The 18,256-nt window shown below is 35.2% G+C and overlaps 1 protein-coding gene across 1 annotated transcript; it reads left to right on the top strand.

Annotated features, from left to right (window-relative positions):
- The first annotated feature begins 212 nt into the window (after window positions 1-212).
- On the top strand, window positions 213-15,758 carry LOC128235710 (retinoblastoma-binding protein 5-like). The gene is made up of 11 exons (XM_052950511.1): window positions 213-218; window positions 7,062-7,171; window positions 8,812-8,931; window positions 9,527-9,680; window positions 10,016-10,087; window positions 10,385-10,502; window positions 11,328-11,391; window positions 13,190-13,283; window positions 14,613-14,724; window positions 15,102-15,209; window positions 15,613-15,758. Exons 1-11 carry the CDS (start codon window positions 213-215, stop codon window positions 15,615-15,617), a joined length of 963 nt encoding a protein of 320 aa, XP_052806471.1. The 3' UTR covers window positions 15,618-15,758.
- The last annotated feature ends 2,498 nt before the right edge of the window (window positions 15,759-18,256 follow it).

The following is an 18,256-nucleotide window of genomic DNA, read 5'->3' as shown; positions in this document are numbered from 1 at the left end:
ATGTACGGTAACAAGAAGTAGATATGTGTACGATAACATGAAGTCGACATGTGTACGGTAGCATGAAGGTGACAATTGTACAGTAGCATGTGGGTGACATGTGTACGGTAGCATAGAGGTGACATTTTTACGGTAGCATGAAGGTGACATATATACGGTGGCATGAAGGTGACTTGTGTACAGTAACATGAAGGTGGCATTTGAACGGTAGCATGAAGGTAAGAATTGCATGGTTGTATGAACGTGACATGTGTACGGTATCATGTAAGCGAAATGTGTACGGTAGAATGAAGGTGACATGTATACGGTAACTTAAGGTGACATGTTTACGGTATCATGAAGGTGACATGTGTACGGAAGCAAAGATATGACATGTGTACGGTAGTATTGAGGTGACCTTTGTACGGTAGCATAGGGGTGACAAGTGTACGGTAGCATGAAAATGGCATATGTACGGACGCATGGAAGTGACATGTGTTCGGTAGCGTAGAGGTGACATGAGTGCGGTAGCATGAACATGTCATGTGTTCGGTAGTATTGAGGTGACATGTGTACGGTAGCTTAGATGTGACATTTTTAGCGTTGTATGTAGGTGAAATGTGTACAGTAGCATGAATGTGAAATGTGTACAGTTGCATGAAGGTGAAATGTGTGCGGTACCATGATGGTGACATGTATTCCGTAGCATTGAGGTGACATGTGTACGGTAGCATGAAGGTGATATTTGTTCGATAGCATGAAGGTGACATGTGTACGATAGTATGCATGTGACATTTGTATGCTACCATAGAGGTGACATGTGTACGATTTCGTGAAGGTGACATGTGTATGGTAGCATGAAGGTGACATATGTACGGTAGCATGAAGGTGAGATTTGTACGGAAGCATAATTATGACTTGTATACGGCTGCTTGAAGGTGACATGTTTTCGGTAGCAAAGCGGTGACATGTGTACGGTAGCATTGAGGTGACATGTGTACGGTAGCATGAAGGTGACATGTGTACGGTAGCATTGAGGTGATATGTGTACGGCAACATTGAGGTGACATGTGTACGGTAGCATGAAGGTGATATTTGTTCGATAGCATGAAGGTGACATGTGTACGATAGTATGCATGTGACATTTGTATGCTACCATAGAGGTGACATGTGTACGATTTCTTGAAGGTGACATGTGTATGTTAGCATGAAGGTGAGATTTGTACGGAAGCATAATTATGACTTGTATACGGCAGCTTGAAGGTGACATGTTTTCGGTAGCATAGAGGTGACATGTGTACGGTAGCATTGAGGTGACATGTGTACGGTAGCATGAAGGTGACATGTGTACGGTAGCATTGAGGTGATATGTGTACGGCAGCATTGAGGTGACATATGTACGGTAGCATGAAGGTGATATTTGTTCGATAGCATGAAGGTGACATGTGTACGATAGTATGCATGTGACATTTGTATGCTACCATAGAGGTGACATGTGTACGATTTCTTGAAGGTGAGATTGGTACGAAAGCATAATTATGACTTGTATACGACAGCTTGAGGGTGACATGTTTTCGGTAGCAAAGCGGTGACATGTGTACGGTAGCATTGAGGTGACATGTGTACGGTAGCATGAAGGTGACATGTGTACGGTAGCATTGAGGTGACATGTGTACGGTAGCATGAAGGTGACATGTGTACGGTAGCATTGAGGTGATATGTGTACGGCAGCATTGAGGTGACATGTGTACGGTAGCATGAAGGTGACATGTGTACGGAAGCACTGAGGTGACATGCGTACGGTAGCATTGAGGTGACATGTGTACGGTAGTATCCAGTTGACATGTGTACGATAGCATTGAGGTGACATGTATACGGTAACATTGAGGTGACATATATACGGTAGCATAGAGGTGACATGTTTACGGTAGCATTTAGGTGACATGTGTACGATAGCATAGAGGTGACATGTGTAGGGTAGCATAGAGGTGATATGTGTATGGTAGCATAGAGGTGCCATGTATACGGTAGCATAGAGGTGATTTATGTAGGGTAGCATAGAGGTGACATGTGTACGGTAGCATAGGAGTGACATTTGTACGGTAGCATAGAGGTGACATGTATACGATAGCATAGAGGTGACATGTGTACGGTAGCATAGAGGTGGTATGTGTACGATATCATAGAGGTGACATGTTTAGGGTAGCAAAGAGGTGACATGTGTTCGATAGCATAGAGGTGACTTGTTTACGATAGCATAGGTGTGACATGTGTATGGTAGCATTGAGTTTAAATGTGTACGATACCATAGAGGTGACATGTATACGGTAGCATTGAGTTGACATGTATACGATAGCATTGAGGTGATATGTGTACGGTAGCATTGAGGTGACATGTATACGGTAGCATAGAGGTGACATGTGTATGGTAGCATTTAGTTGACATGTATACGATAACATAGAGGTGACATGTGTACGGTAGCATTGAGGTGACATGTATACGGTGGCATTGAGGTGACATATGTACGGTAGCATAGAGGTGACATGTGTAGGATAGCATAGAGGTGACATGTGTAGGGTAGCATAGAGGTGACATGTGTACGGTAGCATAGAGGTGACATGTGTACGGTAGCATAGAGGTGAAATGTGTACGATAGCATAGAGGTGACATGTGTAAGATAGCATAGAGGTGACATGTGTACGGTAGCATAGAGGTAACATGTGTACGATAGCATAGAGGTGACAAGTGTAGGGTAGCAAAGAGGTGACATGTGTACGGTAGCATACAGTTGACATGTTTACGGTAGGATAGAGGTGACATGTGTACTGTAGCATTGAGTTTAAATGTGTACGATACCATACAGGTGACATGTGTAGGGTAGCAAAAAGGTGACATGTTTACGGTGGCATGAAGGTGACATGTGTTCAGTAGCATGAAGGTGACAGGCGTACTGTAGCATGGGGTGACATGTTTACGATAGCATAAAGGTAACATGTTTACGGTAGCATAGAGGTGACATGTTTACGGTGGTATTTAGCTGATATGTGTACGGTAGCTAGGAGGTGACATGTGTTCAGTAGCATGGATTTGACATGTGTACGATGGTATTGAGCAGATATGTGTACGGTAGCATTGAGGTTACAAGTGTATGGCAGCATGAGTAAATCTTGTAATCGTATGGTCTTTAATATATTTTTATCAATTACAATGAATTATTTTAAGCAAATATACATATGCATCTCGGCGCCGAAATGAAGGTGTCAAACATTGTTTTAACATTATACTTTTATAATGAAAACTACTCGATACCATTTATTTTCGCTTCCCGGTCAGCTGTGTGATATGGCACGATGAACCGAAAGGAAATGAAGAAACATCGCATAAACAAGACTCCGACTTAAGGTTATAATGAGCATTTAACAAGATATCAGCTCAAGGGGGTCAAACGTAATTTGTTTTTCGTTTGCGGAAATTTAAGTGAAGGAAATGTAAGATGCGCAACAAAATGGCGATTTGTGAAAGTATTTCGGTGTTTGTTTGTTTGTTTTATTTATTTTATTATTTATTTATTTTTTTAGTGGGGGGAGGGAGAGAGAGAGAGAGAGAGAGAGAGAATTTGCATCGGTATGTAAGTTTATATCGCAATATATAAACGTTTACCCTGCGGTCATACGTAATAGCTCCTCTAGTGTTTTTTTTAACCTTTGTTTTTCTAGAGACCTTCACAAAAAAAGGTACTGAACGATAACTTGTTTACGAAGTCAAAGTAGAAAATTGCGTGACTTAAAACTGTGTTTTACTGTGCACCTTTTATTCCTTTTCGACAGCATATGCACTTAACATTGGTACTGTATGACCATTATTAGTATGTTTAAACACTTTTTATGTCTGGCGTGGTAATTTAATGCAATTTTTGTTGAATGCAGAGTAAAAAATGCATGCGTTATTATAAGTGTGTTCAAGACACGAGCTGTAAGCAACATATTTTTTTCAGTTTATAACAAAGGGCAACTTGTTACACAATAAGAACTTACTGCGTCTTTGTTGTGCATTTTTTACAGATACACGTGTTAACTATTAGCTAGGAAATGAAACGTGTTGATTGGTTTACAGTTTAGTCGGTGAGACTACAAGAGGCTCTCATCAGATGAAGATTCAAGATTCAAGATTCAACTTATTTATTAAGTAACTTGAACACAAAGTGCTCCTCATTACATGATAGATATAATATATTCAATTAAACATATATACAACGATAACATGATAGGTTTGAAATCTCAGACATGAGAAAAGAACTGATAATTAATATTTTAACATTGAAGTTTTGAAATAGTTTTTTTTCCAAATACTTATTTCTTATTGCTTTTCGTGTGAAAACACTTCAATTATTACATCTGTATGATACATAATATATTATTTCTAAAAATAATATGTGTTATGTTATTTATCGTCAAAATAGTCTAAAAGTAATATGACGTATCCTTCAAACTGGAAATTCTTGGTAATTTATTAATAGAAAACAAGCGAAGAACCCTGGCTTTTCTTCCCAAATAGTTTATATTTTATAATTGCAAGTGAAACCAAATATATCAGACGTACATTAGACATATATACGACATACATAAGACATTCATAAGACAAACATGAGACATTCATCATCATCATCATCATCATCATCGTCATCATCATCGACTTAATCTGAGGTTAAACGTTTGTATGATTCCGTGTATGGCAATGTTTGCAGTTGACTATAATATTCGCTAATATACATTCCAAAACTAAAAGAAATGTTGCTTGAAAAAAATGTTAGAAACCAAATAAAAACAAATAACTTATATATGCAGGCTCATAAAAAGCAACATAAGCAACAATGTACGCATTTTCACTTGTGATAAATCAAAATATATAATATATAAATGTAATAATAACTGTAGGCTCATTTTCAAATGATATTTATTCTGAATAAAAGCCTGCTTGTATTTTTTCATCGAAATACTAAAGAAGAAAAAAATACGCGTTTTTAAAAGACACCATTTTCATGAAATATCGAATCTTGTGTTTTAATGAAATTGTTTGTTTTAAAACAATAACATTCATCTAATAATTAAAGTTTACATTATTAAATGTCCTTCATACATGTCACATGTTTGACTCTACTCTTGTGTGTATTAGTATATGTGTCCTTAAACATTTTAGAGCATCACCGACGCATGTCTTTCCTTCAATCTTTTTTTTAAATGATTCTGTTAATGACTGTTTCAAGAGAGACCACCAGACCATGCACCACGCATATACGGCTACTATCCAGTGTGTATTCGCATATGCCTCTGTAGATTACTTTTCTTATAGAAATCAGCACAACATAGATCACACTTGTACGGCCTTTCTCCTGTGTGTATTCGTAAATGCGTCTGTAAATTACTTTTCGCAGCAAAATCAGCATCACATGTCTCACACATGAATGGCCTTTCTCCTGTGTGTATTCTCATGTGTGTCTGTAAATGACATTTTTGAGAGAAGGCAGCACCACATGTATCACATTTGTATGGCTTTTCACCTTTGTGCATTCTTAAATGTATCTGTAATGAGTTTTTATGAGGGAAAGCAGCATCACATATGTGACACGTGTATACATGATGCATCTTAATCTCTCCTGTGTGTTTTCTCTTGTGATTATGTAAGGCATCTTTATAAGAGAACATTTCATCACATTCATCACACATGTATGGCATTTCACCTGTGTGAATCCTTTTATGAATCCGTAAAGTGCTTTTCCGAGAAAATGCCGCATCACAGACATCACATATGTATGGCTTTTCTCCTGTGTGTGTTCTGATATGATCCTGTAAGTAATATTTATAAGCAAAAGTACTCTCACATATGTGACATTTGAATGGCTGCTCGCCTGTGTGTATTCTTTTGTGCTGTTGTAGAGAACTTTTCCGACAGAAGGCAGCCTCACACATGTCACACAAGTATCTCTTCTCTCCTGTGTGTATGCGTTTATGTCTTTGTAAATTAGGCTTCTGAGAGAACGCTGCATCACAAATCAAACACTTGTATGGCTTATTTCTGTTTTGCATATCCATGTGAAACTGAAAATAGAATACGTGTAAATGATTGTAAATTGTACCCAACCAATGGTTTTGGAATTATGAAATTTGTATTCTAACAACACACCTTAAAAGCAAAAAATAGTATTCGCGAATGTTTCGTATACAGTGGAGAAAACGAGAAAACTTCATTTTAATATATAAGACCAAAGCCAACTTGCTTAAAACTATAGTTAAAATTAATGACGCTTACGCTGAAGTGTAAGCATAAAAAGGATCTAAAGTATGACACTTATTATTCTAAATAAAAGTTAACGCAAAGGATCTTAAGTAAAAATCGCATTCATGAAATATTATGAAACGAGGGAAAGCTGATCGTCCTGATTTAATTATTAATGACTATTTTATGCTACACAGTTCTTAATTTGCTTGAGCCGAAAATGACAAATACAATGTGCTCTATTCTCCCTTGGCACCCTGTCCCTCTTTTTCAGCATACTGTCCATTTTAAAACCTGAATTAAACCCTATATTCATAACGCAGATAAGGTTGAATCTTCAATTAAAGTAAAAAGGCGTCTTTAATTCCTTATGTCTTTACTCAATAACGTTAAAGAAATAATGACAACTGAGTCAGTACAGTAAGGCCAAATAAACTATTCATTAAAGCTGCACTATCACAGATTGACAGTTTCGGCATTTGTTTTATTTTTGTCTCAGAAAAGGCTGATTTTCGCATCAATGCCTTTTGTTCACTGATAAAAGATAACTCACAATAGAACAGATATCAGTTGTCTGGAAAACAGCAAAAGATTCATTAATTACAGTGTAAGCAGCGCTTTTCGCCATAAAACATAATTTTTGAACAGAAATATCATATGAAATATGAAAATTGATCTTTTGTAAAAAGTCTTATATGACTGTTTTCAAGACATTTGCACAAATGTGGCTCATTCCAAGAAAATAAAAATCTGTGAGAGTGCTGCTTTAATTGTGGCCTGTCCTTATTATTATATTTATTATATTTCAGGTATGTGTGTTTACTGAAGATGGTCACAAGCTGAAGGCATCATTCCGTGTTACTACGGGAACTCTTAACACCACCGCTATAAAGTCTATAGAGTTTGCAAGGAGGGGAGAGTATGTGCTTTTCCATACATGTAGTTAATAGGGCTGTCTTTTTGCTCTAAGGGAATAGGGTCAAGGCCTTTTCAAAAAGATAGTTGCCATCAAACGGGAATTTTGAATGTTCACAGTTATACTTATGCTATTATAATATCAAAAATAAATTTATTATTTCTGTTGTATTCATTTTGGATTCAAATTCATATACATGTACCATGATTGTACCTAGAAACTGCATATTGCATAAGAAAGATGTATTTTTTTTTATTTTTGTGTGATTTCGGTCAATCGTTTTCTTCATTAACAGGACAGTCTACTCTTGATGGGAAAACTCACACTAAAATGGGAATAGTTATATATTTTTTAAGGTGGGAAATCACTTGACAGCCCTGGTTACTGTTATAAGCTGTATTTGATAATTGTGTACTTTGTAACTTGTTTTAAGAGTAAAAAGCTCATGTACATGTATTATGAAAAATATGGTATGATTGTCCCCTCAAAGTATATTGTGTTTTCAATGCATACTTGTAATAATGGATGTTTTAAAATATATTTTTTTATATCACACTCATTGTCTAGTGTGTTATAAAATAGAATACATACTCAGGGTTCTCAATAAGTTTCGGTTGAACAGTCTCAAAAAGTAAAGTTACTGAACAGCTACTTCTTATTCTACTTAAAATTAATTTATTTTTCCAGATTTGAACTGGCCCAATTGCCATTTGAACTGTCCATTTTGGCCTGCAGCAGGTTCTTATTGAGAACACTGCATACTAATAAATGTATTTATAGTAGACATTTTTGAAATTTATTAGAAGTTTCACATTCCTTTGACATACTGAAAAAAGTATTTTAGTAATCATTGCAGCGTTATAAATGGGCTACCAGAGATACAGATAATGTTTGTTTAATATGTTAGGCCTAAAAAAAAAAATTTGTTTGGTTAGGGTTACATCCTTTTCAAAAATAGGTAGGGTAGGTAGGCTTTTTTTTTTTTTTTTTTTTTTTTTTATTAGGCTTAATATTAGAATGTCATTTTCATCATTGGAGAATGGTGTTTTTAAACTCCATATTTAAAAACCAAAAACAAATATTATTATTTTTTTTTTAAGTTTTTCATTTTTTTTTTAAAACTGACTATAAAAACGGTAGGGTCGGCGCCTATTCCGTAGGTAGGGTCGGGTAACCCGGACCAAATGTATTATTTTTTTAGGCCCAATGAATGCCCTTAATAATATTATTCATGTAATTTTGTGAAGTGTATTGTACACCTTGGTTTCATTCAATAAAGTGTAATGGGCTACACAATAGGCTTGATCCTAAACGCAGAATTTAATTTATTAAAACATTACACATCCAAAACTTCTTTTCTCTATTTTCCTCAAGGGAGATCACTGCATTGGAGTTGAATAAATTCTAAACTGATTTAGTGGCCATCTGGTCAAAATGCTTGTTCCCGTAATGGTTGTTTATTTATTGTAGTAACGGTATGCTGTTATAACAAGATATATTCATACTGATTCCAACAGATTTTTGACTTTGTATTGTAATTGGCATATTTTAAAGCATATTTATGCCCATTACAACCCTTATCTATAGCTCTTGGCAACATTACAACACATGTGATCATTCAAGTACATGTGTGTGTATTTCAGTTGTTTCCTGGTAAACTCAGCAGACCGGATTATTCGCGTGTATGAAAGCGGGGAAGTTCTGGCGTGTGCGAAGGATGGGGAACCAGAACCCATACAGAAGCTACAGGACCTCGTCAACAAGTAGCCACTTACATACGCACATATTTCTCCTTGCACATCCAAATAATAGGAGAAGACAAGATAGCCCCTTTATGAAAGCTTTATTTTTTTTGTGTGTTGAGCATCCGTACAAGACTCATTCAGACATTCTAACTCATCATACATTAGTGCAATTTACCAGAATTGTTATTAATTAAGTGCTTTCAATGGTAGCTAAATTGAGATCATAATTGCAGTTCATATTGATACAAACAGTGAATTTTGATTATTAGGATGTATGTTAATCAGCTGATATAGCTTTTTATACATTTTAAATACCTGTGGTTCGTTTCCCATAGAATTATGTGAAAGTAGTGTTGATTCTTTTGATTGGGAGTTCATTGCGGCAGACTCGCTCAAGCGGCGCACAATCCATATCTGAGAGAAGGATTGCTTTTTAAATATATATTGATATAAATGAGCTTGTATTTCATTTTGGTTAATGTTAGAAAAATGTTTCTCTTTTTGGTGACGGCCATCGTGTTGGTCTCGGCCAAGCAGCTCACACTCAATAAAATGATTGTCCTTTCATTACTGGTACATTGAAATAACAAGCCTTGTAATTGGTTATTTTTAGAACAATGTGGAAGAAGTGTTGTTTCTCCGGTGATGGAGAGTTTATCGTGGCAGGCTCTGCCAAGCAGCACACACTCCATATCTGGGAGAAAGCAGTTGGCAACCTCGTGAAAATCCTCCACGGAACTAAGGGAGAACTTCTACTTGATGTTGCTGTATGTTAGCACTGGTTTTACAGTTTGCAAACTTATTTAATGTAGCTCAATTCTGAGAACATCTGAATACTGACATGAATCACTCTATGAGTGTATTCCTGGGTAGAAACCAGTACTGTTGTCCTTATGTGGGCCATAGTTTCTGCTATTATGAGTTGATAACCTTTGTACTTACAATTGTATTACCTTATATGCATATGGTACAAATATTGTATAAAACATTTAATTTAAAAATTGTTAATGTATTTTCCATGTTTAAGGTTTCTGATCAAACCTATACACGGTTTTACAAAGATATTGAATAACTCAATCACCACTTATATCTTCTATTCCAGTGGCATCCAGTGCGACCAATCATCGTGTCCATCTCGAGTGGTGTGGTGTCTGTCTGGGCGCAGAATCAAGTGGTAGATATTGTAGTTCATTTGTAGCATGTAATCTGAACTCTTTTGCTGGTACAGACAGTGAGGAGTAGGAGTTTTCGTGTTTTATTTACATTTGTGGCCCACATATGCATGAGAGGTATCAAAACATATGGCACAACATGAAACAAACATTAAAGAGAACATATTATGCTCAATCAACTATTAAACAGAAAATCTAACAAACTTTAAAGAATTTACAGCTTAAGCAATATTAAACTTAAAATGACCCAGAATGTTTAAGGCAGAGGATGATTTCAGTTTGAATGTATGTTTTTGCAGGAAAACTGGAGTGCGTTTGCCCCGGACTTCAAAGAACTGGATGAGAATGTGGAATACGATGAGCGAGAGTCCGAGTTTGACATCGCCGAGGAGGGAATGGAGAAAAAGGATCTTAAGGGTTGGTTACTCTTGTTGGATTTTTTGATCTTGTCCATTATACAATTATCTTGACAAGTTCTTATGTTTTATGATTTTTGTCAAGCCTGCATGCGTTGAGTAAGGCAGTTGTCACAATGGTGGTTCTGTGTACATCAGTGCTCCAGTGCATCCATCCAGATTGATCCTTATCCAGGCTGTATTTTGACCATGCATTAAAGCACTTTAAAAAAAACCTAAAGGTTTACGATGATGTCATGTACACCACCCAGGTTTGCAACTCAAAAGTCAAGGTCACCATAAAAGTTAAAAGGTTGAAATGAACCTTGTCAGGGCTCCCTCTAAGTTATAACCTATTCATTATAGGATTTCCTGGAAACTTCACATGAATGTTCACCAAGATGGCATGTCACATGTCCCAGGTCTGTAACTCATAGGTCAAGATCACTCCTAGAGGCTAAATGCCAAAATAAGTACTTGTACCATGTTGAGGAATGTTTTAATGTTTTTGTTTATACATAAACAATCATATTGGAATAAACAATCATATTGGGAAGGTTACATGAAATATAAATGTGTAGTATTAATTGTGTGGATGATTTACAACGCTTTTCACTTATACGTAGCTAGTTATTGAAGGTTGTCCTTCAACATGGTACAAAACAGTTGCTTCACCCACTACCTTCTGTGATATAATACATTCGCACTGCAGCATTTATGTATAACTTCACTATCTCGGGTTGTGCGTGCAGTTACTAATATTAAACTAGTCACATTTAGCAGAGCCAAATTCAGTTCAATGTTTAATCATTTGACTAATATGTATGGTATGTGCGATTGTTTCCAGAGGACGAGGAGGATGTGGATGTGGATGTGACCACTGTGGAGCCCATCCAGGCTTTTGTCAGCAGGTGAGTACTATATGTCGTCAACAAGGAGCTTGAACTCTATAAGTGCATATATAAATAGAAGCAGATATTGAGTTATTGCATTGTTCGTATAGGAAATCGAAAGCGATGAACATAATTTTATAAATAATTACACATTGTAGTCCTTTGAATTTCATTTATGAACATTTAAACATGCTGATTTTTAAAGAGCATTAACTTCTAAATTTATATCTTGTCAAGATTAGAGAAAATAAACCCTTTACAGGGCTTTTTCTATTGTACCCACTGTTCAACTTTCGGACCCATTCCAAAAGCAAAATGATATTTTTCCCAATATTCAGAAAAAAAATCCCAATAAAAAAAACAACACTTTTTTTATGGAAGACTTTTTACCTGTACTGGTTCATTCAACATCCTATTGAATTATGTGATGTAAAGTTTTGGGGATAATTGAATTCAGAAATCATTTATTTTCATCACATTCAGAGATTAGAATGAAATATTATCTGGTATGATTTTTTGCAATAGATATAAACACACATAGGATTGATATTTCAGCCGTTTTGGGTCTTTTGAAAGGGAAAGAAACTAATACTTAATAATTTCCTTATTTGCAGGAGATTGAAAAGCTTGTTCTTTTCACTGTAAAATTTCTCAATTTAGGCTTATTCGCGAAGCAAATTTTCCCAACATGTCTAAGGTCTTTTCCCAAAATGGGCAGAAAAAAGCCCTGCTTTAGAATAATAAGAGCTGTGGGACCACTCTATATGTCATTTATCAGAAGTTTTGCGGCAATAAGGGTCCAAAATTACTCTTTTGGTAAATACACTAGCAACTGGTGGGGGTAAATTTCCTCCTTTTACTTCAAAATTTATTTAAAGTCACACTGAGTGATGTGACCAGGTCAAGCCATAATGCAATCATTATATGGCGTGAGCAGACCTTTATAAACTCAAAAAAGAAAAGAAGACTTCTTGCATTAAGGTGATGATGTGTACCTTGTATACCTTAATTCCTTATATATTATATTTCTTCACATCTCTCAGAACAAGCCATTTTATGCATGAAATATAGATTCTCAATAACATTTGTGATGGTATCTGTCGTATTATATACCCTGCTCAAACACAACAATAGACAATGAGTTAAATTGCATTACTTCCCTTTAATCATAAACTCTATTGCATGTATTGTTTATTATAAACTGATTTTGTACATTTTCATAGCACTTATTAATCAGACTTCACACAGTAAACTTGTAACCGAAACCTTGTGTCATTGTACATCTCACACCCATCCCAAGAAATACAACAGTATCATTATCATAGAAATAATTTTTTTATCAATTAAAAATAGAAAGGGAGGCAACTGAGAGGGAGAATAAGTCTAGCTCAAATAAAAGTTGCTTCCCCTGTGATTGACTTAGTAAATTTCCAATAGTATTGTTCACTATTAGATATAACTTGCACAAGATATTTTGAGTAATGGTATGCTTTTATTTTTTTATTTTATTTTAAATGCATAGATAGTATTAATAATTCCTTCTTTCATACATTTGAAAATGTAAAAACCACATTAGCAAACTTAATGAGATAATTATTTATGATATTTTATAAAATGTCAAGTGTCAGGCACGACAAACAAAGATCGAAAAAGACAGATGGAACAACCAATCAGAATTCATTAAATATTATTTTCTACCAGAAGTAATCAAATATAATTTTTGAAATAATTTTATAGGTGAATAGTTTCATATTTTATACTTGAAAACAAAGAATAAATTCATTTATCAAGACATGATATGATGTATGTGTTTCAGTGATGAGGAGGATGACGATGGAGACGCCCTTCTTTACCTGCCTGTTGCCCCAGAGATAGAGGAACCAGAGGAAGGCTGGTCGCTCCAACCTGACGTGAGTACCCTGACTTTCTGTCACTTTCTAAATTAAAAGTATATGAGTGAATAATTCTTCTCTTATTTGTACCTTTCCCTCAACGGATCTACTTTTAAAGTAAAACCATTGAAAACAATAATGCTCTTTTTCTTTACCTGTGTAGTAGGTTTTTTTTGTTGAGGGGAACTTCTTTCAAAGTGAAACATTAAAATTATAAATGCTCTGTCTCTATACCTGTGTAGTAATATATTTACTGTGGATGGGACAGCTTTAAAAGTGAACACATTGAAAATATGAATGCTCTGCCTCTTTAAATGTGTAGTTTTTGTGTCGCCTGAAAAGACGACATATAGGGGTTACTTTTGTCGGCGGCGTCGTCGTCGTTGGCGGCGGCGTCCCATTTTCGCTTGTCCGGGGTATATCTCCTAAACTATTAGTGGTATCAACTTGAAATTTCATATGTAGATAGATCTAATTGATGGCAAGTATAGTGCACAAGAACTGTTACTCTTGCTTCCATATTTTTAGAGTTATTGCCCTTTGTTATTTTTCATGCTTAAAGTTTTGTCCGGGGCATATCTTTTAGAATATAAGAGTTATCAACTTGAAACTTCATATGTAGATAGATCTCATGGAGGGCAAGTGCAGTGCACAATAACAGTAACTCATGCTTTCTTAGTTTTAAAGTTATTGCCCTTTGTTAATTTTCATGCTTAAAGTTTTGTCCGGGGCATATCTTGAAGAATATAAGAGGTATCAACTTGAAACTTCATAGCTAGATAGATCTCATTGAGGGCAAGTGCAGTGCACAAGAACCGTTACTCTTGCTGCCATATTTTAAGAGTTATTTCCCTTTGTTAATTTTCTTGCTTAGGTTTTGTCCGTGGCATATCTCGTAAACTATCAAATGCCACATACACTTGAAAGTTAAATGGCAACATCATTGTCTATAAATGAATAAAATGCCAATCTAACAGCTCTAGTGTCGACAGTAAATAATTCGTCAGGCGACACATCCGACTCGTGGAGTTATAGTTTTTTACAGTTGCACCAAACTAAATACAAAGTAAAAACATTCAAAATAAGAATGAGCTGTCTCTTTTACCTGTGTAATATTTTTTAACTGTTGAAGGGAACCACTTTTATAGTAAATACATTTAAAATATAGATACTCGGCCTCTTTACCTGTGTAGTAATTTTTGTAGTAATTGTAAGTACATGTGTGATTGTGCTGATTCTTGCAAAAACAATATATGCTTCTTCTTGGCAGCAATATATTTTGGTGTATGATTCAATCATATGGCAAATACAATCTTCTTATAATGCTGGTGTTTGGTTTGTTTTTAGCCCCAGGAGGAGAGCCAGAGTAAAAGAAAAGGGTCACAACCCACCCCTGATTCTGCCAAAAAGGCCAGAGTTAGGGCCCTTGATGTTGATCTGGAGAATGCCCCAACTGATGGTATTGATTGTGATCATTTTTTTTTTTCTGTTTCTTCATTTTAGTGAATATTGTTTGCTATAAGACATAATTGTGTACTGTGTAAATTGACCGTCATAGTCAGTCTCAAGGGCCACTGGTCAAAATCCCTTGTATTTTGGCCTGTTAGCGCTGTAACCTGGCCATACAGAGCTGTAACCTGGCCATACAGTGGGGGCAATTCAAGGTAACTTGCAAGGTAGTCTTTTTTTTGATTAATGAACTTAATATTGGTATTGTCATTAAAGACACAAAATGGTACTGGTTTTTTTACATAAGTATATAATAAAGGGCACACAAATATAAATAAATGTTAATGAAAATAAAAAAATAAATAAAAAAATTCTGTTCCATTCCAGAGATCCACCCATTGTTAAATATTAAAAAACCCAATGAGAAAGTTCCCCGCAAACCAAGCACAAAGACAAAGGTGAAACCCGGCAAGTCAGATCGCTCCAAACATAAAGGTAATTTGCAAATATGGATTGGATCTTTATGGAATGTGAATGATTTTAATTTAATTTTTGTTCTTAATTATTCCTGCTAGATTGTTTACACTTTCAACATAGTCAAATTTGTTTTCCAAACATTTTAGGTTGAGAATAAGTATAAAACCTTGTTACTTTATAAAAGTTTGTAAATGACTGTTTGTTTTTTGTTTTTATGTATATAGTTCTGCAATGGATTTTTTGGTGTTAATAGCTCAGTAAATGTTTTTGTCAATGTCATTTACATATGTTTCAGTATTTTTAACAGAGCATGCAAGAACTACAGTAGCTCATTGCATGAACATGCAAGTAATATTTATACTTTAACACGCAGTTAGCTAAGAAATCACATTTCAATAGTTTACTTGCTTATGATTTTCAGATTGAAGAAGCGAATGCTTAATGGAAGATGCAGAAATCTTACACAATGATGCGGACTGCGTTTGTTCACGATCACTAAGTTTGTTCACAAACAAATGTATGAGCTGTAGTGTACAAATGAACTGCTGTATAACTTGGCAGGACTGGTGAAAGAGTAAGCTTGCTATTTGAAACTGTGTTTTGCACATGATAAGGCAGTTTACTTTTCATAGATCTGAACTTTCTATGATTTACTTCCAATGAAATATTTTGTGTTTGTATATATTTAATATTACAATTGTTTTAATATACCAAAAAGGATGAATAAATGTCAAAAACAATGGTTCTAATGACTGAATCCGAGTTTAGTTTGAAAGAAAGGTGCAGAAAACAGTAGTTCTACCTTATGAGACCAAAGATCACAGTTAATCTTTTAGCACTCACCATCATTTATTATTTTGCATTTTCAGCTTTTAAATACACAGTTACAGTCTTGTTATTAGTAATTAATATTTTCCATAAATGCATTATTAGTAATAAGTAGTTAAAGGTATATTACTCAAAATTTATGTCTGTTTACATGTGTATGTATTAATTTTGAATGAGAGTGTCTCTTTAAAAACCAATTCATCATGATTGATAGAAAAGACAAAATGTCGCCTTAGCACAAAATGTTATGTAGCTAATTGTTTTAGATGCTCGACGACAGAAGAAATGTTATTTATGTTTGACTGTGTATGTGATGAAGTGTACAAATGTACTGCTGTCATTCTGAACTCATCGGCCATATTTATCGAAAACAACCTCGGATGTATATGGACGGTTTACATACTCGGAATTCGGTATGTTTGAGTCCACTGCAAGTAGATCGCGTTGTAATTTAATTTAGTAGTTAAACTTAATGAGACTTAAATCTTTGGAATGATTCAATCTTATTTATGTTTGCAATAAAACACTTCACTGGCAATCAATTTTAAACTTAGATCAACAAATACAAGCTATTAAAAATACTACATAGAACTTAATGATGTAATTCAAAACAATACGAACTACTTCTAATGATGTACCAGCATACATTCGAGGTTGTTTTCAATAAAAATGGTCGCGGGGCTCCGAATGGTACTGCTGTATGACTTGGCAGGACTGGTTGATTGAGTGAGCCTGTTAGTTTGAAACAGTGAGATATACATCCCTTTGTTAAAATAGGTTATTTGTATCATAGAAATGAATTTTCTATGATTTTGTTTCCAATGAAACATGGTGCATTTTATGATTTGTGTAGTTGTAATGTATAACTGACTTGAAAATAAAAATGCCCTAAATCATTTTTCGTTCGCTGATTAATTTGTGTTTATATTTGACGTAGATCATGGGATAAGACAACTTTTGTTCAATATGTAAGCTTGGTGCACCCGCAAATTTGGATTGAGATTTCAGGTTCCTGTAAATTATTTGTGAAACATAATAATTTGCCCTTCAAAAAGAAAAAAAAATGATTAAAATTCTGTGTCACTAAAATCATGTGTCGCACGTATCTTAAACAAGTATTGGACATGCACTCGATCGGCACGCAACAGATGTTTGCACTAGATGGTATCTTTATCAGGACAAACTTTACGAAGTGGCTATTCAATACCAACATAAGTATTCTTTATTATTTTTAGCTCGACTATTCGAAGGATAAGGAGAGCTATCCTAGTCACCCGAGCGTCGGCGTCGGCGTTGGCGTAACCACTTATGTTAAAGATTTTGTAAGAGTTTGTGTACCGCCTCAATATTTTTAAGTCCATTGACATATGGCTTTGAAACTTTGCACACTTGTTCACCATCATGCCCCCAACCTGTACACAGGAGGAGGTGACTCTATCAGGCATTTTGACAAAATTATGCCCCTTTTTCTACTTAGAATTTACGTTAAAGTTTGCGTACCACCTCAAATATTTTCAAAGTCCATTGACATCTGGCTTTGAAACTTTGCACGCTTGTTTACCATCATACCCAAACCTGTACACAGGAGGAGGTAATCCTATCAAGCAATTTGACAAAATTATGCCCCTTTTTCAACTTAGAATTTACGTTAAAGTTTGCGTACCACCTCAAATACTTTCCATTCAATTTATGTAAATATCTCAGCACATCATGTTTTGCATTGAAATCTAATCTAACAGTGATATATGCCTGTTTCGCAAAAAAAAAAATCAATCCATACACCGAAAAGCGGCGAAATAGTCGAGCGCGCTGTCTCTGTGACAGCTCTTGTTGTTTGCAATATGCCCTCACGTTGGCGGATAAATATAGATTTGCCATTTTGGTACGAGTGTTTTTCTCACTAAAGTCTTGTGTCGCACATATCTCGAAAACCAATTGACCTAGAATGTTATATGGGATAGGACTATTCTATAACATGTGAGCTTTGTGCACCTGTTTAAGTGTTCTCATTGTAAGATTCAAGGTATCTATGAAACAAAAATGTTCGCCCTTCAAGTCACGAAAATTATGTTTTAACAAATATTGGACATTTTGGAACACTCATTTAACTTGATTGGTATATAGTTCAGTAAAGGAAGTTGCGCATCTGCGTTTTTTTATTGAGATTTTGTGAAGTCATTGACTTTGTGAACAATATATACCTCAACATCTTGTGTCGCTCATATCTTCAGACCTAA

This window comes from Mya arenaria, chromosome 5 (genome assembly GCF_026914265.1).
Source record: "Mya arenaria isolate MELC-2E11 chromosome 5, ASM2691426v1".
Taxonomy (NCBI): Eukaryota; Metazoa; Mollusca; class Bivalvia; order Myida; family Myidae; genus Mya; species Mya arenaria.
The sequence above is the reverse complement of the archived record's forward strand: the minus strand, read 5'-3'. Positions and strand labels throughout refer to the sequence as shown.